Source organism: Triticum urartu, chromosome 7A (assembly GCF_056163025.1).
Source record: "Triticum urartu cultivar PI428250 chromosome 7A, HENAU_Tu73, whole genome shotgun sequence".
Lineage (NCBI taxonomy): Eukaryota > Viridiplantae > Streptophyta > Magnoliopsida > Poales > Poaceae > Triticum > Triticum urartu.
The window spans coordinates 546438069-546464291 of record NC_141879.1 but is presented as its reverse complement, the minus strand read 5'-3'; the positions used below and the strand labels follow the sequence as shown (position 1 = coordinate 546464291).

At 46.5% G+C, this 26223-nt stretch overlaps 2 protein-coding genes and 3 pseudogenes across 3 annotated transcripts; 2 read left to right on the top strand and 3 right to left on the bottom strand.

The window, feature by feature from the left end:
• Positions 1-2827: 2827 nt before the first annotated feature.
• On the bottom strand, positions 2828-17711 carry LOC125519009 (uncharacterized; annotated as a pseudogene). The gene is made up of 17 exons (XR_015611119.1): positions 16822-17711; positions 16357-16591; positions 16134-16278; positions 15803-16021; positions 14830-15384; positions 14187-14222; positions 13916-14086; positions 7261-7400; positions 7011-7197; positions 6792-6923; positions 6635-6705; positions 6455-6554; positions 6339-6395; positions 3604-3660; positions 3440-3520; positions 3282-3364; positions 2828-3192 (listed from the first exon to the last, which is right to left on the bottom strand). The product of XR_015611119.1 is annotated as an uncharacterized LOC125519009 (transcript).
• Positions 4039-5845, top strand: LOC147960356 (uncharacterized; annotated as a pseudogene).
• On the top strand, positions 8404-9996 carry LOC147960355 (uncharacterized; annotated as a pseudogene).
• On the bottom strand, positions 11044-13617 carry LOC147960354 (uncharacterized). Its single transcript, XM_087537447.1, has 2 exons — positions 13501-13617; positions 11044-12147 (listed from the first exon to the last, which is right to left on the bottom strand). Exons 1-2 carry the CDS (start codon positions 13615-13617, stop codon positions 11044-11046), a joined length of 1221 nt encoding a protein of 406 aa, XP_087393573.1.
• A 3857-nt stretch (positions 17712-21568) lies between the features above and the next one.
• On the bottom strand, positions 21569-24222 carry LOC125524622 (uncharacterized). The gene is made up of 4 exons (XM_048689662.2): positions 24068-24222; positions 23879-23979; positions 21916-21994; positions 21569-21826 (listed from the first exon to the last, which is right to left on the bottom strand). The coding sequence occupies exons 1-4, from the start codon at positions 24068-24070 to the stop codon at positions 21779-21781; spliced, it is 231 nt and encodes a 76-aa protein (XP_048545619.1). The 5' UTR covers positions 24071-24222; the 3' UTR covers positions 21569-21778.
• Between the last annotated feature and the right edge of the window lie 2001 nt (positions 24223-26223).

Here is a 26223-nt window from a genome sequence, read left to right as displayed (position 1 = left end):
GAGAGGCAAATGGCAAATAATGTAATGCGGGAGATAAGGGTTTGTGATGGGTACTTGGTATGTTGACTTTTGCGTAGACTCCCCGGCAACGGTGCCAGAAATCCTTCTTGCTACCTCTTGAGCATTGCGTTGGTTTTCCCTTGAAGAGGAAAGGGTGATGCAGCAAAGTAACATAAGTATTTCCCTCAGTTTTTGAGAACCAAGGTATCAATCCAGTAGGAGGCCACGCACGAGTCCCTCACACCTACACAAACAAATAAAATCCTCGCAACCAACGCAATAAAGGGGTTATCAATCCCTTCACGGTCACTTACGAAAGTGAGATCTGATAGATATGATAAGATAATATTTTTGGTATTTTTATGATAAAGATGCAAAGTAAATAAAGCAAAATAAAAACGATGCAAGAAATAGCTTGTTGATGGAAGATTAATGTGATAGAAAATAGACCCGGGGGCCATAGGTTTTACTAGTGGCTTCTCTCGAGAGCATAAGTATTACGGTGGGTAAACAAATTATTGTTGATCAATTGACAGAATTGAGCATAGTTATGAGAATATCTAGGTATGATCATGTATATAGGCATCACGTCCGAGACAAGTAGACCGACTCCTGCCTGCATCTACTACTATTACTCCACACATCGACCGCTATCCATCATGCATCTAGAGTATTAAGTTCAAAAGAACAGAGTAACGCTTTAAGCAAGATGACATGATGTAGAGGGATAAACTCATGCAATATTATATAAACCCCATCTTGTTATCCTCGATGACAACAATACAATACGTGCCTTCCTGCCCCTACTGTCACTGAGAAAGGACACCGCAAGATTGAAACCAAAGCTAAGCACTTCTCCCATTGCAAGAAAGATCAATCTAGTAGGCCAAACCAAACTGATAATTTGAAGAGACTTGCAAATATAACCAATCATACATAAAAGAATTCAGAGAAGATTCAAATATGTTCATAGATAAACTTGGTCATAAACCCACAATTCATCGGTCTCAACAAACACACCGCAAAAGAAGATTACATCGAATAGATCTCCACAAGAGAGGGGGAGAACATTGTATTGATATCCAAAAAGAGAGAAGAAGCGATCTAGCTAATAACTATGGACCCGAAGGTCTGAGGTAAACTACCCACACATCATCGGAGAGGCTATGGTGTTGATGTAGAAGCCCTCCGTGATCGATGCCCCCTCCGACGGAGCTCCGAAAAAGGTCCCAAGATGGGATCTCACAGGTACAGAAGGTTGCGGCAGTGGAATTGGGGTTTTGCCTTCGTATCAGGTAGTTTGGGGGTACGTAGGTATATATAGGAGGAAGAAGTACGTCAGTGGAGCAACGTGGGCCCCACGAGGATGGAGGGCGCGCTTGGGGGGGGGGGGGGGGGGTAGGCGCGCCCCCTATCTCGTGCCTTCCTAGTTGCTTTCTTGACGTAGGGTCCAAGTCCTCTGGATCACGTTCGTTCCAAAAATCACGTTCCTGAAGGTTTCATTCCGTTTGGACTCCGTTTGATATTTTCTTTTTCTGCGAAACTCTGAAATAGGCAAAAAAACAGCAATTCTGGGTTGGGCCTCCGGTTAATAGGTTAGTCCCAAAAATAATATAAAAGTGTATAATAAAACCCAATAATGTCCAAAACAGAATATAATATAGTATGGAACAATCAAAAATTATAGATACGTTGGAGACGTATCATGGCGCAAGGTGGTTGGTCATCTCCTCCTCGGGGCCGCGTGGGATGAGTTCGAGATCAACATATCTGAAGGTGTAGGACTCGGATCCGCTGTCCGCAATGCCGAAGAGGGTAGACGATTGCCGAGCGGGGACTTGTGGGCAGAGGGAGTGGATTGCATGGGAGGAAAGTGGAATGCGGCTAGGGTTTCGGCTGGAGGTGCAGATAGGGTCCATTTTTTGTGGGGTTGGGTGGGCTAGCATGGGTCGAATCTGACGTGGCGGGCATGCCCGAGCGTCCCATGTCCGCTTCAGATTTGGGTTGGATATGGGTAGTGCTCGTCAGTCCAGGCGTTTGGGCCGGCTATGGGGAGACCGATTGGGTGGTGTTTTTGCGTCCAGACACTGACCGGCCAGCCCGTCCGGGCATTTGAGACGGATATGAAGGGTCTGGTTGTAGATGCTCTTAAGATTTTCCAAATGAATGATGAACGCTTTTAAAATTAAGTATTTTTTCCATTAAAGGACTAGTAGACAATAAAGGAGTATAAGTTTTTTTGAGATAAATAAAGGAATAAAAGTATAAGTAATAAAAAAAACATGCACTAGCGAACCAGCGCTCCTCCCGCGCTGGCCCGGCCCATTTAGGGGAGCGCTGCAGGCGACCCTACGCTCGGATCACTATAATAAGCAATACCTAAACGCGGCCCTGATTCCATGCAGTTGCACTTGTTTCTTTTCATCCAGAAATCGAACAACAAACACTGATGAAGGGATGAGCAGGTTAGCTTACAAAACTACATACACGAAGAAAGTTCGACAAACATAAATTAAGACGATCTGTGTCTAAAACAAAGATTCAGTTTCCAGATCAAATGTGTTTGGTCATTCTCTTGGGAACAGCATCGATTCCTGGGCTCGTGGCATTTTTCATGTGAACAGTATCAGCTCGCGGCATTGTATTGTAGCAAGATATATGCCCGGTGTCCTCGTCGGAGATGCAGTCCACCTCCTCTTTGGTGGTGGGCTCATATGTTCATGAACAGCAGATTTCCAAGTATGACTTGGTTGGAAAGTGCATAACCATCTAGTGCTACGGAACACTGAGTAGAACAACAAAGTTACTACTCCAGAAGGAACCTATTTTTACCCTAGGCGGATGAAATATAATTTTGTCTTGGTTACAAACATTCTCGATTGGGTGAACAGCGTGTGCATTGAATGAAACAAATAACTCGCCAACAACACAATTGTCGCTGCAACTTATTCCAACTATGATCTTTGCAGTTCACAAGACAATGATGTATGAACGGCGATTTCCTTGGACACATTACATTTGGAAGAGAACAAGAGGCATTTTTAACTTTGGAGGGCCGGGCCGTCCAGTTTGTCCTTTGTTTTGTGTAGGAAGTTAAAGCAAGGATACTCCAGGACCAAAGGCGGCATATCAACATCAGTTACCTCGAATACCCGCGCACACTTCTGAAGGTCTTGCAGCGAAATTGGAATGCTGCAATGAGACGTGCCGTGAACAATAAACATTTGTGAGCAAGCTTTAAGAAAACAGTGACTTGTTGAACATGGAAGAGGGAAATAAACCTTTCGTCGTCATCAAATAAGAAAGGAACGACCACTCCATTTTCTGATTCTTCAGTCATAATTGTTTTCATACTTGTGATTACCTGCAGTTTGTTTTCTTTTGTCAGAAATATGTGAAACTTGAACAGACTGGTAATTTACTAACTAGAACAGGCTACCTCTGACGAAACTGTCTGGGTGCCAAATTTATCATCCCAATACATTGTACTGATACGGTATATCTGTGCTATGCTAAGGACCTGAAAGTTTGTAAAACGAGTGATAAGTTGTCCAATAGGTGTCGATGAGTGACTAAACTTAACTGAGTTCAAATACCACTTACAGGGCACAAATCGTTGGTGATCTCTTCCAGTGTTTTCTTTGGCTTTTCAATAATAACCTAATGCTAATATTCGTTAGTGTTATGGCCGGCCGGCTTAGGCCCGCAAGTTATCTTAGTTTTTATTTTCAGATTAGGCAAGTTATCTTAGATTGATTCTTCTACAAGTTATCTAGGATATAAATATAGGTTGTAAGACTTTTTTTGAAGGCAAGCAATAAGAAGAATATTATCTCCTATTGCCCGGCTCCCTGAGGAGCCGGAACCCTAGCCGCCAACAGCCCTAGCCGCCGCCCTTCTCCTAGCCGCGACGGCGCCGTGCCGCCGGCGCGCCCGATCCTCGCCACGTCTCCCTCCATCCTTCCCTTACCACCTACGCCCTAGACCTGGTAGAGTACTTGATCCTACCAATTTGGTATCAGGTAACCGGGTTTTCCGCCAATTCCACCGCCACCACCACCGCTGCCCGCCAACTCCTCCACCACCGCCGCCTCTGCGCCGGGCGTCACGGCCTCGCTCTCGGCGGGCACCACTGCGTCGCTCTCAGCGCCGGTCCTAACGGCACCCGGCACCACGCCGGGCCAAGGGCAGCCACAGGCCCCCGTCCAACACTCACCGCCGCCATCACCTCCCCCGCAGCCGCAACAGTTCACGCCGGAGGCCATGGCGGGCGTCCTCAACGACCTCGTCACCGCGGTTCAAGGGATCCGCCTCTACCTGGCAGGTCCGTACGGGCCGCCCCCACCACTCCATCCAGCCATGGCCGCGGGTCAGCAGGCACTTCCGTGGTACTCGGCACCGGGGGCCATCACCGGACTCCATCCAGCCATGGCCGCGGGTCAGCAGGCGCTTCCGTGGTACTCGGCACTGGGGGCCGTCACCGGAGGCTACCCGGTGCTCCCCGCCCCAGCGGCGGCACCGCCGCCTTGGGCGCAGTGGCCGCCGCAGATCGCGCCGGCAGCCCCGCCACTTCTCGCCACCGCAGTGGCCCACCTGGACCGCGCCGGCCGCGCCGTCCTCCGTCGCGCCCTACCTTCCAGCGGCCTCGGAGCAGGGTCCTCCACCGGCCCCGCCCAGCCCTAACCTGGGCACCGGCGCCTCGGAGCAGGGCCAGACCCAGCAGCTTCTTCCGGCGTCACCGCCGGCCCCCACGCCGCAGGCGCCAGTGCAGCTCCACCAGGCGCCGCCGCCATCAACAGTACCACCACCCGCGCCTAGGGCTACGGGTCGGCCCCTGCACCAGGTGCAGTTTCCACCGTCACCATCGCCGATCCCCGCTTGGGCGACCGGCTCGTCTTCGGGGCCGGTCTACTCCACGGCGCCGGAACACCCGACGCCCTCCCTGCGGTTTGATCACCCCTCCAGCTCGGCGAACTACGCCCCGGCGCTTCCCGACCCAGCATACGCGCCGGCGGCAACTACGGCCGCCCCCGGGCACGGCGGGCCGACACCCCCTCGCTTCGCCAAACTGGACTTCGCCACCTACGAGGGCACGGAGGACCCCCTCAGCTGGCTCAACCAGTGCGAGCAGTTCTTTCGAGGGCAGCGGACGCTCGCTTCGGATCGCACCTGGCTCGCGTCCTATCATCTTCGAGGCGCAGCGCAGACCTGGTACTACGCCCTCGAGCAGGACGAGGGCGGCATGCCACCATGGGAGCGCTTCCGGGAGCTCTGTCTCCTCCGGTTCGGGCCTCCTATCCGCGGGAGCCGACTGGCGGCCCTCGGCCGCTTACCTTTCACATCCACGGTGCAGGACTACGCCGACCGCTTCCAGGCCCTGGCGTGCCACGCGCCGGGCGTCTCCGCCACTCAGCGCGCCGAGTTATTTGTGGGCGGTCTACCGGACCATATCCGCATGGACGTGGAGCTTCGGGGACCCCAGGATCTCCAGTCGGCCATGTATTACGCCCGCGCGTTCGAGTGCCGCGCGGTGGCCATCTAGCAGGAATCACCGTCCTAGACTACTGGGTCGCTACCCGGACCGGATTCCGCGCAGGGTCGGCCTATGCAGGCTTCTGCGGCAGCCCTCGCTGCGACCGCGGGGCGCCCGTTCCGCCGGCTCACCCCAGCTGAGATACTCGAGCGTCGCCGCCAAGGGTTGTGCTTCAACTGCGACGAACCCTACAAGCCCGGCCACGCCTGCCCGCGACTCTTCTACCTGGAGGTGGCAGACTACATTCCGGAGGACGTCGTCGCCGCTGACCTGGCCGCCCCAGATGTCGAGAAGGTGTTTGACGCTGGTTGATTACCTCGAAGAGTTCAAGCAAGCGCTTCCCCACCTTGCAGCTCGAGGACGAGCTGTTTGTGCAGGCGGGGAGAAGTGTTATGGCCGGCCGGCTTAGGCCCGCAAGTCATCTTAGTTTTTATTTTCAGATTAGGCAAGTTATCTTAGGCAAGTTATCTTAGGTTGATTCTTCTACAAGTTATCTAGGATATAAATATAGGTTGTAAGACTCTTTTTGAAGGCAAGCAATAAGAAGAATATTATCTCCTATTGCCCGGCTCCCTGAGGAGCCGGAACCCTAGCCGCCAACAGCCCTAGCCGCCGCCCTTCTCCTAGCCGCGACGGCGCCCTGCCGCCGGCGCGCCCGATCCTCGCCACGTCTCCCTCCATCCTTCCCTTACCACCTACGCCCTAGACCTGGTAGAGTACTTGATCCTACCAGTTAGATTATCCAATTTTTACCCATAAAATTGCAAATCAAACACCCCATCACTCGGACAGCACCGGCACTTACAAGGAATTCAACAGCCTGCCTAATGGGCTACAGTTCTTCCCAGGAACAGCCTGCATACTATGTGTACCATATCATTAGCATACAGATTAAAATGTCTGGAAAAAATTCATCCATACCTTTTCAGTCGCATCAATGATCCACTGTTCTAACTCTGCCAATCCAGCCTTGACATATTCTCCGTGGCTAAATGAACAGCACGCTCGTCGGAGAAGCAGACTACAAGATACAGAGTATCATAGGAGCCTTAAGGGGGAAAGTACAATGAAGCACAGAGCTCGGGAACAATTAAATTTTACCTCATGAACAACTGGACATTAATGAATGAAAATATTTGACCGAACATCTTGCAGATTAAGAATGAAGGAACCTGTACAATATCAATAGAGCACATGTCAGTGCACATCGTTACTTAAGAACATTATGCAATAACTCATTCATGCTTAGGTTACATACATGATTGGATTTCAAAACACCCAGGTAGTTTGTTATTATTTTCACAATACTCTGCCAATGGCCAATCTGCTGGGCCAAGACGTTTGCCACAGAAGCTCCATGAATCTGACTTATGCGAGCTGTTCTCGGTGCCTGCAAAGAAAAGTGTCGGTAAAACAAAACCTTAAGGCTCACCTTTATTTTATACATCAAATAATTTCTAGTACAATTTCTTCATACCTGAATGCAATGATCAAGAAATGGAGATATCTCTCTCTTCAAATTGTCTCTTATCATTCGATACGTCTTCTCAAGGTAAGCTGTAAGCTGTTGCTTGAAAAGCAGAGCCGGATGGGCTTCAATAGCTTGCTGGAGATTGCTCTTTTCGATCCTACCAAATATACTGCTTTGTGGTGAATCTCCAGTTCTCTTATGTTTTCAAAAACAATGAACAGACATGTCTTCAGCGAAATAAACGAGAGTAAGAAACTGGAAAGAGGAAAGATGTGTTACCATGAACCGTTGTCTCTGAGGAGCTGCTGCACTTGATTTGGATGTCCGTTTCATAAGTAGGAGTAATGCGAATGAATTGGAGAGCCAATATGCAGCTGTTTCGTTATTATCCTGGTCCTGTAGAAACTAAAGAAGTAGATGTAATTAAACAGCAATACTACACAGCATAATCTCCTAGTGATATCTCGTGCAACTGATTATCATGTTTTAATAACAAAGCAGAAACAGCGAAGGTTAAATTAGTCCTTCGGGGTGTATTCATTAATTGAGGAAAAAGACGGGACATGTTTTGTCAAAGGGAAAGCATCATGGATTCCGTTGGTATTAAAAGAGATTGGTCAGAACAAGATTGCAGCATCTATATCTATATTCATATTTATATCTATATACCAATATAAAAAGATCCAAAGGGGCAGATCCAGCTAATCTCAGTCATCAGTCCATGTTAATCCAACGACCTAGATTGTGTTAGATGTGTATAGTCCCTTTTCGGTACATCCACATTGTATAAGGGGTTTCTTGCACTTTACCACACATGTATATGTAATGGCCTTTGGCCCTCAGCGAATATCAGTTTCTCATTATCCAACATGGTATCAGATGTTAGGTTAGCCCCTTCCTCCCGCACGATGTAACTCAGTGCGCCTCGTACCTAGTCTCCAGCCGCCGCTGGCCATCTCCGGCCGTTTCCTCTTCGCTCCCGGTCTGCCTCCTCTTCATCACGCCGCTGCACCGAGCGAGTGCGTGGTCGCTCCCGGCCCGCCTCCTCTCCGCCGGTCGCTGTCATACCCGCCCCCACCTCCTCCGCGTCCGGCCGCCCGCGCCTCCTCTCCGTCCACTGCCCCGAGCTCGTATAGCCGCCGCTGCCGCTTCTAGCTCGTTCGGCCGCCGCCGCTGTCCTTGTCTCGTCCAGGCGCCGCTGCCCCAGGCCCATCCCCGGCTTGGCTGCATCTTCGTTCGGGACCCGGCTTGGCCGCTCCCGCTCGGGGGCTCTGCTTCCGCTTGCCTGCTTCGGCTCGAGCGAGCTTGCCCCCTGCCCGATCCAGAATCGGGGGCGCGTGAGTCTCCTGCTCGATCCTGATCCAATTTTTGGATCTGTTGACCAAAAAAAAGGCTCCTCATGTCTTCTTCAGGCTATGTCGTTATTCCTAGGTGCTCAGTGATCTTCGATGGCACCAACTATGCTGAGTTTGCGGGTTTCATGCGTATCCATATGCGCGGTCTTCTGCTGTGGGGTGTTCTATCTGGCGAGGTCCCCTGTCCGCCATGCCCTGTTGCTCCTATTGCACCTACCCCGCCGGTATCGCCAGTTCTTGCTGCTGATGCTTCTCAGGCTGATCGGGATGCAGCCAAGGCGCTTGATGATGCTGCGGTTGATGCTTATGATCAGCAGGTATCAGCTTATTCCGGTGCTCTTTCCGTCTACCGCGATGATCTGTCTGCTTACACTCAGTGGTGCTATGATGCTGCTCGTGCTGCTGCTGTTCTCACTGCGAGTGTCCTCCCTCAGTTTGCCTCGGAGTTCATGGGTCTGGGCACCGTGGCCGCGATGTGGTCTTATCTCTGTCAGCGCTATCAGCCATCTGGTGATGCTCTCTACTTATCTGTGGTGCGTCATGAGCACGCTCTTCAACAGGGCGACTCCTCTGTTGACGAGTTCTACACGCAGAGTTCTGCCATCTGGCGCCAGCTTGACTTTCTTCAGACAATTGTTTGTGGATCTTGCCACTGCTGCCAGAGAATGCGGTCTGACTTGGAGTTTCAGCGTGTCCATGAGTTCTTATCTCGCCTCCGCTCCGAGTTTGAGCCTCGACGTGCTCACTTGCTTGCTCGTGGTCGTGTTCCTATCTCGGAGGTCCTTGCCGAGCTTCGTGCTGAGGAGACCCGCCTTCGTTCTGCTGGGTTGCTTGCAGTTCCTTCAGTGTTGGCAGCCAGAGCTCCGGTGTCGTCTGCTCGCCTCACAGCTCCACCGCTCCTGCCCACACCTTCAGGGGGGGTGGGTCGCCCTCCTTATGTTGAGAAGGGCCGGTCGCGCCGTGACATTTTCTGTGACTACTGCTCCAGGCCAAGTCACCCAGAGTCTGATTGTCGTCAGAAGTAGCGAAACCAGAGGCGCTCCTCTTCCAGTGGGACTCCTGTGTCGTCATCGACTCCGTCACTCACTGACCAGGACATTGTGCGCCTCAAGCGCCTTCTGGCCTCCTCCGGTTCTTCATCGACGGGCTCTGCTGCTGCTGTGACTGCTTTCACCACTTCATCCCCGCCGACATCTACACCGTCAGGTACATCTTCGTGGGTTCTGGACTCTGGAGCTTCCTTTCATATGTCCTCTGATTCTTCAGTGTTGTCTTCTCTTCGCCCTCTTGATTCTCCTATTAATGTTCTTACTGGCGATGGCACATCCCTTCCTGTTGCTAGTCGTGGTCTTCTTTCCACTCCAACTTTTTATATTCCTAGTTTTTCTCATGTTCCTCGCCTTACCATGAATCTTTTTTCCGCTGCCCAACTTACTGATTCTGGTTGTCATGTCATTCTTGATACCGACTCTTGCTCCATTCAGGATCGTCGCACTAAGGCTTTGGTTGGTGCTGGCCCCCGGCGCCGTGAGTCAGAGGGCCTTTGGGAGGTTGACTGGCTTTGTGTTCCTTCCGATGCCACCACTTCTGCCAGCTCTCATGCTCTTGCTGCCTCTTCGTCTGCGTCCTTCCAGTAGTGGCATCATCGCCTTGGTCACCTATGTGGCTCTCGCTTGTCATCTTTAGTGCGTCAGGGCCTCTTAGGGTCTGTATCTGGAGATGTTTATTTACATTGTAATGGTTGTAGACTTGGCAAACAAACCCAGTTACCTTATCCTACCAGTGAGTCGGTCTCTCAACGTCCTTTTGACTTAGTTCATTCTGATGTCTGGGGTCCTGCTCCCTTTGATTCGAAAGGTGGTCATCGCTACTATGTTTTGTTTATTGATGATTTCTCTCGCTACACTTGGCTCTACTTCATGAAATCTCGTAGTGAGATTTTCTCTATATACAAACGATTTGCTGCCATGGTTCACACCCAGTTTTCCACACCCATCCGTACTTTTCGTGCTGACTCCGCTGGAGAGTATATCTCCTAGCTGTTGCGTGGTTTTCTCGCGGAACAGGGTACTCTTGCCCAGTTCTCATGTCCTGGTGCTCATGCTCAGAATAGCGTTGCTGAACGTAAGCATCGTCGTCTGCTTGAGACGGCTCGTGCGCTGATGATTGCCGCTTCCCTTCCACCCCACTTTTGGGCTGAGGCTATTTCTACATCCACCCATCTCATCAACATTCAGCCATCGACTGCTCTACAGGGTGGTGTTCCTATGGAGTGTCTCACTGGTCGTTCTCCTGACTACTCAGCTCTTCGTATGTTTGGATGTGTGTGCTATGTCCTTCTTGCCCCGCGAGAACGAACCAAACTGACTGCTCAGTCAGTTGAGTGTGTTTTCCTTGGCTACAGTGATGAGCACAAGGGCTATTGCTGCTGGGATTCTGTTGGTCATCACTTACGCATCTCGCGCGATGTGACTTTTGACGAGTCTCATTCTTACTACCCACGTCCTTCTTCCTCGAGCTTCTCTGTGGATGATCTTTCCTTTCTTCTTCCCAATACACCCTGTTATGTGCCTCATGTTTCACCTCCACCGGCACCTCTCATTCCTTCTCCTTCACCACCGACCCCCTCTTCTCCATCCTCCACCTCCACCTCTCCACCATCATCTCCAGTCCGTCGCCCTCTCTCACCGTTTCCTCTCCACTATACTCACCGCCCTCGTATTGAGGATGCTTCCCCTGATTTGCCTGACGCGCCTTCCACCCCTGGTGCACCTCCGTTCACGCCTCTCCCGGTTCACAATCTCCATGCTCGGCCTCGCCCCCCGCCTGATCGCTATTCTCCTGATCGGTACGGTCTCTCTATTATTGTTGAGCCCACTTCCTATCGGACTGCCATGACTCAGCCTGAATGGAAGCTTGCGATGGCCGAAGAGCTTGCTGCCCTTGAGCGCTCTGGCACATGGGATCTGGTTTTCCTCCCTTCTGGTGTTCGTCCCATCACCTGCAAGTGGGTCTACAAGGTTAAGACTCGCTCTGATGGTTCTCTTGAGCGCTACAAAGCTCGTCTTGTGGCCCGTGGTTTTCAGTAGGAGCAGGGACGCGATTATGATGAGACATTCGCTCCTATGGCCCACATGACCACTGTCCGCACTCTCCTTGTTGTGGCTTCTGTTCGTCATTGGTCTATCTCTCAACTTGATGTCCAGAACGCCTTTCTCAATGGCGAGTTGCGTGAGGAGGTTTATATGCAGCCACCATCGGGGTACTATGCTCCTGATGGTATGGTCTGTAGACTTCGCCGCTCCCTCTATGGTCTTAAACAGGCCTCTCGCGCCTGGTTTGAGCGTTTCGCCTCTGTGGTGACTGCCGCTGGTTTCTCGCCCAGTGATCATGATCCCGCGTTGTTTGTTCACATGCCTCCTCATGGTCGGACTCTTCTCCTTCTCTATGTTGATGACATGATCATCATTGGTGACGACTCTGACTACATTGCCTTTGTTAAGGCTCGCCTTCGCGACCAGTTTGGTCCACTTCGCTATTTTCTTGGGATTGAGATCTCCTCGACCCCTGATGGCTTCTACATCTCCCAAGAAAAATATATTCAGGATCTTCTTGCTTGCGCTGCTCTCGGTGATGAGCGCACAGTTGTGACTCCTATGGAGCTCAACATTCAGCTTCGTGCCTCTGATGGTGACCCTCTTCCTAATCCCACTCGCTATCGTCACCTTGTTGGCAGCCTTGTCTATCTTGCTGTTATGCGTCCTGACATCTCCTATCCTATCCACATCCTGAGTCAGTTTGTTTCCGTCCCCACCTCTGTCCACTATAGTCACCTCCTCCGTGTTCCACGATATCTTCGTGGCACGATCTCTCAGCGCCTTTTCTTTCCCCGTTCAAGCTCTCTTGAGCTCCAGGCCTACTCTGATGCTACCTGGGCTAGTGATCCCTCTGATCAACGCTCGATGTATGCTTACTGTGTCTTTCTTGGTGGCTCTCTTATTGCCTGGAAGACAAAGAAATAGACTGCAGTTTCTTGCTTGAATACAGAGGCTGAGTTGCGAGCCATGGCTATGTTGACGGCTGAGGTGATCTGGTTACGGTGGTTACTTGAAGATTTTGGTGTGTCTGCTACTACCTCGACTCCCTTACTGTCAGACGGTACTTGTGCTATCAGTATTGCGCGCGACCCGGTGAAGCATGAGCTCACCAAGCACATCGGTGTGGATGCCCACTTTGTGCGTGTTGCTGTGCAGGATCAGACTCTCGCTCTCCACTATGTGCCCTCTGAGTTATAGTTGGCGGATTTCTACACAAAGGCATAGACTCGAGCACAACATGCTTTTCTTCTCTCCAAACTTAGTGTAGTTGACCAACCATGAGTTTGAGGGGGGGTGTTAGATGTGTATACTCCCTTTTCGGTACATCCCCATTGTATAAGGGGTTTCTTGCACTTTACCACACATGTATATGTAATGGCCTTTGGCCCTCAGTGAATATCAGTTGCTCATTATCCAACAGATTGCTCTAATGACGAGCGCTCAACATGCTTATTGTGCAATAAATGTTATACCAAATATCAATATCAACGCTAATCACATAAATAGCATGTTGTGTGCAAAAAAACATAATTAGCATGCAATCAATATCCTACCTAATATCATCATGCGATTAATATTCTTCCAAATATCAACGTGTATTGCACTTACGCATTTACTAGTAACTGGCGATAATAGAACAGGCATATCATCATGTTGCCAGGTGTGCTACAGTGCTTAACGTGGGCAAGGTAATGGACCGAACTTGCTGAGTTTTTACAGTTCCCTTAAATCAGAAATGGTGCAAACAAGACTCGGACATCTGCAAACACATGAAGTTGTCTGACTTTCCGTCCTGCCACATGGGGTAATTTTTTATGTCTCTGCTAAAGGAAATGCATTAATATCAACAAGGTACAATTACACCTTGCCTCTGCACCAACACGATATCAAGAGCTACTCAAGATATCGAGGATACACATACACACAACCAGAGTATTAACAAAGAAAGAAAAAAAGCAATCAATGGAACAACTGCAGCAAATATCAGCATCAGCCAGCAATGATGGCACCCTAAAGTAATAGGAGAGGTGCTCCAACAATGACCCCGAGATACGCCAACACGTATGCGTCCAGGGACACCTCAATGCTCCAGCCGTGAGGGCTCCTACGGCACAAGGAGGCGAGCCCGACGTCGCCATCCACCAGGCAGGCTTTGCCCATGGCTTCCTCCAGCAGCGGCAAGGTGCACGGGAAGCTAAACTAAGCATGAGTAGAATAACTTATTCTACACCCCTAGTAAGAAGTGTACAAAATATATTAATCTTTCGAATACAGTTTTACTACCAATGTAGTAAATTAGTGACTTGGATAGTTTTTTTTTCCTGAATTATAATACTACTTTGTGTACACTTTTTTACTAAATTTTGTACACATTTTACTAGAGGTGTCGAGTAAGTATTCTACACTCACACTTACAGTGTATTCAAATATTACGGCTAAAAATGAGGTTTGAGACTACCTCTAGTGCACTCCCAATTAAGTGAATAATACAGTCAAAGGATGAGGTCGTCTGCGACTCGAAAGTTCTCCATTGAACAAAACATTTATATATGAGAACTGCAGCAATGGGCTTTCCCGCACAATATCCAAGGTCTTTTCCCAAACATTCAACGAGCGTGTATTCATTATCCTACAGAAAGGTTAGCATCAGTCCATCAGATATACATGGGCGCAGAACAGATTTAAACAAAAACAAATATTCTGTTATATAGTAATGGCAGGAGGAAAACCTTGTCAGAAATGTTTGGTCTTCCTAGAAGTTTTCCCTGGAGATACAAACAGATTCAAAGAGGTGAGAGAGAGACAGAGTCATCAGGCAATCATCTACAATAAGAGGGCCAGAGTCATTGGGCACAAATACAATGACTTTTGAGTACTGCAGCAGATATGCTTGCTTCAGAGAGGTGATGGAGACATGCAGACAGAAGGTAAAGAAGCTTCACACTAATAATGGGATGGAATTATGTTCTAATGAGTTGGAATCATATTGCGGACTATATCTGCTATTTTTTGTTTGTAGCCAAAACTGGTTATGTGAGGTCACTTCCATTGCTCTATCCATTTAGAAAATCACTCATGACTTCACCAAGCAGACACTCAGTTTTGAAGTGAAGCATGAAGTCTTCACTCCCACCAAGGAGAAGCCAAACTCTCAGAAGGTTTTAGATGGCAAAGGTTGTACTGAAACTTTCAGATTCGTGTATTTCCGTCTTCACCGCTGTACCACACCCTCATTTTTACATCTCATGTTTCTACCTCATTTGATCATGACATGCTTAATTAATGCAAGACATCATCATCCTAATACTTTATTTTATTCGCAATCTATGGGAGAGTCAGAGGGGCTTGAAAAATCTGTTCAAAGGAATTTACCTGAGAGCCTTCAGACTGCTGCGGATTCAATGTTCCTTGGACTGCAGGCACATGAATAACCGGCAACTTTACCTTGTGCACCACACTGATTGGCATTTTGTCAAAAGTATGTCCAGGGATAGGCTTAGATGTCACTCTATCCTTCCTCACTATGACTGCAGGCACATGTATAACCGCCAACTTTACCTTGTGCACCACACTGATTGGCATTTTGTCGAATGTCTGTCCAGGGATAGGCTTAGATGTCACTCTATCCTCCCTCACTATGATGCTTTGTACAAGGAATTGATCATTGCACTGCAAGTCTAATGCCGGCAACTCCCCTCTCGTTTCCATTGTTACAACTAAATAAGTCATCTCCCGTGGCAACAGGAATCTGCCAGCCGGTTCAATGCAGTACTTGTTTGTTACCCCCGTAACCTTAAAATGAAATGCAACACATTCATTTGTTTTATTAGTTAGCTTTACGAGGCAACGGATCTGCTTGTCTGAATCCAAGCTAAAGCTGAGCTCCAAGGGGTGGATATCAAGCAACTCTCTTGGGCCGGACCTAATCTGCATATACAGAAGAACTCCTGGCATTAATGATACAGTAAATGATGTTATGATCAACTTTGTTTGAAGAGATTAATTAGACCACTTCTTGTTAGCACTTCCACATTAGTCCACGATCTAGATGCAAATACTGAAATATAATTCATCTGTTTCTTTGACAAATGTCATTCTAGCTCCAAGTTTTATTCCTAATTATATTTCATTCCACAATTTCGAGATAATTGTGTATCTTCTCTTTTGTCTACCACTACCACTCTTCTGGGCTCTCTGGCTATTGCCAACATCATTTATTGTAGACTAGCAAGACGACACATACAAAAAGTAATATATGCCTAATACTGGGCTCTCTGTCTACCACTACAGAGTAACGATTTAAACTTTTAGGCAAAAAGCATGTGTTATCGGTCAGTGATTGTACCTGGGCTGCCGTTGGCGTTACCTCATTGCTAATATTGCAATCCATACCTCCCAATCCTTGAAGCATCTTGATGACTTTAGTGATTGTAGGTCTTTTAGCCCGTGAAGGATTCATGCATTTTAGACCTACCTGAATGCATCTCCTTATTTGTAGGCAATCTATCTCTAAGGATGTATACCCTGGTGCTTTCTGCAGCGTATCTCTCCATTTTTCAAGCTCCTGTGGAATCAGAAAATGATTGTTAGCATCTTCATACAATAATAAATGTACTTCCCCGGACTGTTCAAGAAAAAAAAAACTTATCTTGAAAAGTGAAAAGGATTTCACTTACAGTCTCAATGAATTCCTCCAAAGGAGGAATATTATCTGGGTACTTCCTTTCTCCTGTTACTATCTCCAAGATTATTACACCCAGACTGAATATGTCTGACATAGTTCCGAGTATACCTTGTAGGTATTCTGGGGGCATGTATCCTCTGCAAACAAAATAGTATAATCTTTGAAGTGTTAAGATAACTTAAACGAAATAGATTATCATGCAGCATTTCACTTACAATGTCCCATTAACTTCCATAGTGCACACAGTTCCTTGTTGATCAAGAAGACGTGACAGACCAAAGTCTGCAAGTTTGGGCTCCAAAGCATCATTGAGCAGTAAGTTAGCGGGTTTTAGATCCAAGTGAATGATAGGCCCGTCAGTTTGCTTGTGAAGGTACTGTAAACCACTGCAGGTCCCCTCAATAATTTTGTAGCGTGTGTGCCAATCAAGTCGAGAAGATTTATCTGAATCTTTAACCAAAAGGAGAGCCTTCGTCAATTGTTATCTGAGAATCTATCATGGATGTGCTATACATAATATATGAAAGGACTTTTTTTTTGCGGGAAAGGACTTAAATAATATATGAAAGGACTTAAATATATGAAAGGACTTAAATAATCTATTGTATATTATCCTTTCACATTCATTAAAATACTGAATGAGAAGAAGAAAAATACGGGACATTACACAATTACTGTACCTGAAAGAAACTCGTCAAGACTTCCATTAGGCAGATACTCCAGGCAAAGCAAACTTTCTGCCTTCCCAGCAAAAACGTATTTCCCATTGAGAGGGAAGTGTTCGTTTTCTATTTCATAGCAGTAGCCTACTAATTGTACTATATTTGGATGCTCAAGTCTCATCAGAAGATCAACCTCATTCTCAAATTGCTTTTGCGACATTGGGTTCAAAAGCTTCTTCACAGCAACTATTTCCCCACACCGAAACCACCTTTGCCAAGTACTCGCGAGAAGTTCTTTGTGATATCTTTTAAGTATTGTAATGGCAATTTGTGTGGCTTTGAACCAGAGTCACCATCGATCTTTATTTTCAGAATGCCCAAACTGTGTTACATATAACCGCAAACAGGCTTGTATTTACTAGAGTGCACAGTGCCTTTGATAATTCATGGTCCGCAACCTGTTAGCCAAAGAATTCTCTTGAACAAGATAACTTGAAAACAAAATACAATAATGACACTAGCTACAAAATACACTTTTTATGTGCTCTTTGTCGACTTAGAATATGAAACTACTTCCCAGATGACTAATGAACATGTAGCTTGCAAATCCGATAGTAAGAGACCATGCAAGCTGAATCTGGAATGAACATGCCTATGCAGATGGAAATTTGAAGGCGTGGTATGTTTTCTTCCTTCTTTTTTCGAGGGAAATTTCAAGACATGGTTTTTTGTTAGCATACTCAAGATATGATCTATAAAACTAAAGATGGTGAATGGTGATGAACTGATAACAGTATATGGCTCAACCCACTTTTGGATCTGGCCATCTCTTTTCCTTCTTTTTTCGAGGGAACTAAGAGGCAAATTCTGAAGGATGCAAATGAGAACATTAACTAGCATGCATAAACGATAAGTACTGCCCATTATGCTAAGGAGCATGTCGGTGAAGTAGAGAAGAGATTACAACCAACCTAGAGAAGCCCTGCATGTTTCCAGAAATGTCAACAATGTGTGGGTGTGGGTGTGTGTGTGTGTGTGGGAGGTGGGGGGGGGGGGGGGGGGGGGTTAACAGTGGTTGCTGGTTGACCGGAGAGGGCAGACCAGTCCCTGGAGATCAGAGCAGAGAACAGGTAGGGAACCTATTCGATGGACGATCACGTGATGCCCGGGGGGGGGGGGGGGGGGGGGTTAACAGTGGTTGCTGGTTGACCAGAGAGGGCAGACCAGTCCCTGGAGATCAGAGCAGAGAACAGGTAGGGAACCTATTCGATGGACGATCACGTGATGCCCGTGGGCGTGGGCGTAAACTAATAGCCCCCATATATAAACAATGATGAGCGCGCTACACTAGGTCAAACAATACTCGTTTAGATTATTATTTTTGCTATCACTGTGCTACACTAGGGCAGCATATTGTGGAACCTAGAGAACTGTTGCGGTTTACTTGCAATGTTAATCGTGGAAGGTGAGGATTAGCCGCAAGCCTGCATATGGGACCAATCACATAGAGAAGAGGCAGAGCCAAGACTTTTCCCTAGGGTGGTCAAGCCTAGTCTCTGATGGACTTTTGCTGAGTTTTAGTGGCGCTATTAACTGCTCATAACCCCATTGAGCCATCGTTGAAGCAAGCAGGGAGAGGGGATCATTGGGAGTGGTTTGCTCGTTTCTTTTAAGGCAAGAGACCCAGATTCCCAGAAGAAGGCAGTACATGACATCTTGCCCTAATCCCTTCTTTTTGGCCGACGATTTCAGATCATAAGAGATGCAATCGAGCCATGTTTCGATGCCGACCTTTTGACGGAATCATCATCGCCAACGAACAACACCTTTGACATGACGCCCGGAAGGCCGGAACTACACGTTACAGAAGCTGGAGCTCCCTATTCTAGAGGTTCAGGAGGGAAACGTCGGGAATTCGAGTCATGCAGAGGCTATAACCACCGTCTATCAACCCGAGCACAACTTTTTTACCAGTACGCCAGGCACATCAATCATCCATGTATATTTATAGCTCTGATGCGTATTCTATGCCAGAGATGCTACACTTACGGACTCAATGTCACGGATTAGTACCTACAGACTGACATGGCATCTGCTGATTGGAAATCAGGAGGCCCACGGTTGAAAACAGAGAGAGGAGGGAGATTTGGTGGGCGAACACCTAATCTCGTACGTCCCCTCCCGTGAGTTTTCACCCGTAAGTGTAGGATTTTTGATTCTATGCAGAGAAGAAGACCGTGACCAGCTTCACGATCCCTAGTGGGTGAGATCTCTAGTCAAAAATTTATTCCGCCCGTTGGAGGTGAGATCTGGGTGGGAAATTTGGAGGTGAGCTTCACGATCCCCAATGCACAGTGGTTGCTGGTTGACCGGAGAGGGCAGACCAGTCCCTGGAGATCAGAGCAGAGAACAGGTAGGGAACCTATTCGATGGACGATCACGTGATGCCCGGGGGGGGGGGGGGGGGGGTTAACAGTGGTTGCTGGTTGACCGGAGAGGGCAGACCAGTCCCTGGAGATCAGAGCAGAGAACAGGTAGGGAACCTATTCGATAGACGATCACGTGATGCCCGTGGGCGTGGGCGTAAACTAATAGCCCCCATATATAAACAATGATGAGCGCGCTACACTAGGTCAAACAATACTCGTTTAGATTATTATTTTTGCTATCACTGTGCTACACTAGGGCAGCATATTGTGGAACCTAGAGAACTGTTGCGGTTTACTTGCAATGTTAATCGTGGAAGGTGAGGATTAGCCGCAAGCCTGCATATGGGACCAATCACATAGAGAAGAGGCAGAGCCAAGATTTTTCCCTAGGGTGGTCAAGCCTAGTCTCTGATGGACTTTTGCTGAGTTTTAGTGGCGCTATTAACTGCTCATAACCCCATTGAGCCATCGTTGAAGCAAGCAGGGAGAGGGGATCATTGGGAGTGGTTTGCTCGTTTCTTTTAAGGCAAGAGACCCAGATTCCCAGAAGAAGGCAGTACATGACATCTTGCCCTAATCCCTTCTTTTTGGCCGACGATTTTAGATCATAAGAGATGCAATCGAGCCATGTTTCGATGCCGACCTTTCGACGGAATCATCATCGCCAACGAACAGCACCTTTGACATGACGCCCGGAAGGCCGGAACTACACGCTACAGAAGCTAGAGCTCCCTATTCTAGAGGTTCAGGAGGGAAACGTCGGGAATTCGAGTCATGCAGAGGCTATAGCCACCGTCTATCAACCCGAGCACAACTTTTTTACCAGTACGCCAGGCACATCAATCATCCATGTATATTTATAGCTCTGATGCGTATTCTATGCCAGAGATGCTACACTTACGGACTCAATGTCACGGATTAGTACCTACAGACTGACATGGCATCTGCTGATTGGAAATCAGGAGGCCCACGGTTGAAAACAGAGAGAGGAGGGAGATTTGGTGGGCGAACACCTAATCCCGTACGTCCCCTCCCGTGAGTTTTCACCCGTAAGTGTAGGATTTTTGATTCTATGCAGAGAAGAAGACCGTGGCCAGCTTCACGATCCCTAGTGGGTGAGATCTCTAGTCAAAAATTTATTCCGCCCGTTAGAGGTGAGATCTGGGTGGGAAATTTGGAGGTGAGCTTCACGATCCCCAATGCACAAATCAAGCCGCCCCTGGAAGAGGATCTCTAGGCTTGGGAGTTGGTACGAACTCCAACCAAGGGGGCAGGAAACAAACACAGGAGTTGGTACGCCCATGGATGTTGCACAGGAAACAAACACAGGAATTTTGTAGGAATAAGCGAGAAGAGAGAGGTAAGAGTGGAGTGCATTGGACTTCTTAAAGGAAAAATAAAACAGTGCTACTACACACATGACAGATTATGGGCGACTTCCGCACGAGGAAGCACATCAAGCCATCTATGCATTGAGCAAAAGTGAACAGCACGGATGAATACTCCCATCGTGCGGCTACTGTCGTCCACACAGTAGTTTCGAAATAAAAGGAGGTTTGAGCTCATGTTGAGATTCGTATGGCATAGGAGGCATAGGAATGGAGCTTCCACAGGAGAAATTCATATGGATTGAAATCCTTCAAAACTCCAATCCAAAGAGGCACTTTATCTTGACTCTCAGCATGCGGTCATCCATCACATCCACACATACTTGTGTGCTTAGACGTCTACAAGTCGCTGCCATTAAACAAGCCATCTTGAAGAAAAAAAGATTATATCTCCTTTCCTACATTATTCCTAAATACCTGTCATTTTGTACCAGTACTTCCCTTCTTATAAATATACTAGAACAATGTCCGCGCGTTGCAACGGGGTATAAATCCTCTAGTACGTCGGCTTGTGATTTACCTGTCTATAATAACGCGATTGTGTAAATAAATGATCATCAAGTTCTGCCCATGAATTACCTTAGATTTTGATCCGAAGTTTGGTAAGTAAATTAAAATGAAACTGGTTCAAAAGGTAAGTAATTAAGTTGATTTATTATCATATAAGGAAGGTTGGACGAAGGAGTGGTGCGAATAAAGGTGAAATGGGAACCTTACATTCTTTTTAAGTAGTAGAGATAGAGAAGTAGAGATAGAGGTAGAGATATTGATGCTTGCACAGTCTCCATATTTTGCCCCAAATTCATCCTGGTTTCTCCAGGTTATGTTGTGGAAACGGTAATTGAAGTACTATATTCAGTGCATACCTTCTTCCTAAATCCTAACCATTGAAAAGAAATGTGGTCATACTGCGTATTATGAAACAAAAATTTGAAGGATTGCTGCGGCTTATGTCCCATAACTAATAATGGAAATGAAGTTGTGGACAGATAATAAGATAGAGATTCCAGAAAAGGTTCAACAACATTGGTTAAATTTTGATGTCACTCGTCTATTATAAAAATCATGTCCATGTGGGACTCCATATTCTCCAGGAAGCAGCACAATTTCAGGCATGTGACGCATCCTAGCTAGAACTACGCATGGAGAGGCCGGTTGTCAGACATAAACACCGCTTGCAAGGAGCACGAAGAGAGATCCAAAGCCCTGTGAAACAATCGAAAAGATAACTTAGATGTGCATCAACCACCCTATACAAAATTGTGAAACAACCGACAGTCTTTCAAGGGGCATACCAGGAAGACGGAAGCAATGGACGCTGTGACAATCTCCTTTGCTAAACTACGGTTCCGCCTTGAAGTCGTGGCTTCATAACTGAAATGGACAAATTTGCTGGTTAGATTTTTGTGTGCTTGAATTGCAAGTGCTGAAGTACTTGGTCAACTTCGATAATTTAAGGCTTGAGCTAACACCTCTGTTAAGTAATCAGTTTGACATTACCTCCAGATTTCATTTGTATACTTCCTAATTAGCTATATCCCGAGTAAAACCAGACTATGCCTACCAGCACCACAAACAAAATAGATATTTAATCACCATGCTGAAAATTATTCCCATCATGAACTGAGTTAAGTTTTGGACTGAAGGATTTTCGGATTTCAGTTCTAGGTATATTTCCTAATATGGTATTACCTGTGAGGTTCTTTATATTAACAGAATGAGGCCATCAAAATTCATAGGGAATGAGTTCTTAAACACCAGTTCCATTCGTCATAGTAAAGTTCTCTTTTCCTTTGTGCTAATTCCAGTAGGGTTTAGCAGGTCATGACATCCAATTCTTATGTTTTTCCTATTTCTATTTTTTTCCCTGAATTCCAAGGGCTCCATTGATTCATAGGATAGGAAAAATGGAGGATTGACATGCCCTGCCCATTTGAATCACATGGAATTGCAAAACAAAGGAATTGGCAGAGGTGTGTGTTTGATGGAAGCATAGGAATTTCTCCAAAAGCTGGGGAAAGTTCCAAAAGAATGATCCTAAGGATTGCATTCCTACAAATCAAACAACACCTATGGGAAAGATTCCATAGGATCACAATCCTATGCAAATCCTGTAAAACTGTAATAGGTGACCCTGATTCTTATGTTTTGGTAAGCATAGCAATAATGTGCAATACATACTGGTTGGTTAAGAGCCTTAGGGCCAATGATTTTTTTATCGCAGTTTCTGGAAATAACCATAACTTGAACTGTTACCATCAAATTGGCAGGGACGACGACTAGCCAACTAGGTCATATTACTCTAAGTTGCATAATTGAACATACTGATAAAAAGGTCTAACCAAGTTTTATCTTTGTTCTGGAGTTAGACACACTGATAAAAAGTGAACTTCGATGTGTTTTATTTTTATTTTTAAAGAGAAAATGCAATCAGAAGTTTTTGCTACCTTTCACATGTTTGGGTATGCACTACAAGCTCATTGAATTTAATTGCTCTTATTCACAACAGTGTCCTATTATCGCCTTTTAATTTAGGTAGTGTATGACTGATAATATAATAAAGTAATACTAACACGAATTGTATCAATAGGCAGCAACAAGAACAAGAATCATTCCATTCCATGGGAAAAAACAAATCGAAAGTAAAAGTGGTCAATGCGAGGAAATCCAAACAAGTGTTCAATGTGAGCCCAATTGTTCTTTTCAAGCAGGTGATGTGATAAGTAATTGTTCTGTTCTAGCAGGTCATGTGATACGTAATTATTCTGTTCTAGCAGCCCAATTATAATAATCTAACCTATCCAGGAACTCCAAACCAAATGTTCAGTGCGAGCAAATCCTTTTCCTGACAAGCAGAAAAATAGGTGCAAGGGTTACTGAACTTAGTCCACACGGAACTTCAAACAAACCTAGGCCCATCTATCCAACCTGAAGCCACCAAGGGTAAGCCCATTCGTCACCTCTGTCATGCAGGACCCAAAACGCTACTGAGCAGTGAAAATAAGCCAAAGACGACACAGCCTAAACTCATCGTGCCTGGGTTTCTCCCTAAGAGGATGTTACCACCTACTGTTCGAGCTAATTATTTGACAGCGCAACAAAGTACCACATCAGATCCCTTATCCCAACCCGCGGATGGACTAATTCCGCTAGGTCCCAAACACATGCAGCCACTAGGCGCATCAGATCGGATCAGGCCATCGATCTGCACGAATCGCGTGAGGAGCTGGGGAGATCGGAATCGAGCGGATGACTTACATGAAGAAGGATGCGGTGAGCATGAGGCCGACGGAGACCATGACGACGGCCAGCGTCGGGTACCATTCCACCGGCACGGGGCTGGAGATCGCCTTGGCCGCCTGCGAGAACATCACCGCCGGCGCTTAAGTACCTCGCGAAACCCTAGGGAGCCTAGATCACCAGAAGGGGTAGGGTTTATGGGCTTACCATCTCGTCGGATCTGAGCTGACGCTGCCCCTCGTCGTCGCCTGCCGGCTGGTCGTCTCGTCTCCGCCGCGACGAACTGTTGTGGTCTGGTGGGCAGAGGACAGAGAGTAGGAGAAGGCTTGGAATTGTGGAGGCGTAAGGATTTTCTTGGGCCGTCAGTTCCGGTTGCAGAAAATGGCCTACGAGATGCACTGGGCCCCGACCCCAAGAATTTGTGGATGGGATTTTAAGACCAGCTTTTCCACGCCTTAGCCCAATTTCTATTCAGCGGCCTATAGCGCTGGTTTAGGCCTTAACGGTACACAGCGCCCATGCCACTCCCGATTCGCTTGCATAGTGGGCCGGCCCATATGGCATTTTTTCACCAGTTTTGGGATCTCCTGGAAGGTTCCCCTGGTTTTTCTAGGAACGGTTTTCATTGGGTTTCTTTGGACGTTTTTTGTTTGTTTTTTCTTTATTTTTCTATTTTATTTTTCAGTTTCTTTCCTATATTTGCATATGTTTTTCAAATTCACAAACTTTTCTTGAATTCAAGATTTTTTTTGAATTCGTGATTTAAAAAAATGTGAACCTTTGTTAATTTCAAGAACTTTGTTCATTTAAGAAAATCAAACTCAGGATTTTTTTTACATGTATACTTCTTCATATTCATATTTTCTCAACTGTCAATGGTCAACGGTCGACCAAGTCGACCAGTCAACCAACCGAAGGAAGGAGGGAGCACTCGCTTGTTTTGGGCTAGCCCATGTGTTAGAGCGTGCGAGTGCCAACACGCTAACTGGTGCAAGGCATCAAACAGGAGGACTCGAGGCTCAGTGCTTACCTGTGTAATTTTGTTATCAAAATAAACTTGTGCCAAAAAATAAAAGAAGTGTACGATAGTTAGGGTTTGAGGAGCAGCCACTACCTTATTTGCCACAGCTCAGTTATTATCGACATGGAAAAATTTCACTCAAAAAACACAAGCCTGCATGGAAAAAATAGAAGTATATGAGAGTTAGGGTTTGAGGAGCAGCCAGTGCCAAAGATACTTTGGTGCCCTTATCTTCGGCTGTCATCTTAATGCTAAGAGGGAGGGCTCAGATCCTCAAGAGCTTTGAGTTCCTCGTCGGTATTTAGTGGTGGTTGTGGTACTTTTGCAAATAAATTACCTAAATCTTGGTGGTGTCATGGAACCAAAGAAGTTCGTGTCCTCATGTTAGCGTGGTATAATGATTTTGTTGGTTTGATTCTTTGTGGAGTTGGAATTTTTATTCGACACTATGGTGACAATCTTGTAGTTTGACGACCTAAATTTCTAGGGGGCTCATTCTAGGCTCAAGTATGCTCATCACTCACATTGTCCCATCTATTTGGATGGACAACTCAATGGACTTTAAAAAAAACTTTCTTCGTAATCAAGTTCGTGCGGGTTAAGGACTCGCAGTGTTACCACAACAGTCTAATTGAATTATCTATATTAAATTATTGAGAGTACCTCATCTTGCAAAGATTGGTACCATGAAGAAGATGCATCTAAGATATATTAATGTAATTCTTAGTTGTAGGATTTATTTTGTATTTTCGTGGATATTAGATCTAGAACAAGGCACTTGTAATGAATGTGAGCATAACTAAAATTACAACTATTTTTTTTAAAGTAACAAGGTGAAGATTTTCTTTCATTCAAAAAACCAAGTTAAAATTCCCTAAAACCCCCAATTGAGAAGTAAGATCCATAAAAAAGTGAAAAGCATAATTAAAAATTGAGTGAGAAGTGGGATATGCTTAATTTTGTAGCGGTGAACTTTTTTTATGTATGCTAGTGAAAACAAATAACGATAATGGAATTTTTTGATTACTGGAATGATAGAATAGGCAAATTGTCGAGTCAGAGCCTTGCCCACGACTTTGTTACGATGAATTTTTCAAAATGGAGGAATTAGACCAATAGATGGAGCAGCCCGTGCGGCTTACTTAACTAAGAATAAAGAAGGTGTGAGACAGACATGTGGTCCAATGAAATTAATTGATATGGTTAAATGTCGTCGGCATTTCCTATTTAACGCTTCAGGCGCCCGTTATAGGTTATTTTGCAAACGGGCGCACACCCCCTCCTGCGAGCTGGGCTGGCCCGTCTACCTTTTATTTTTGATTTTTATCCACACAAAAAAACG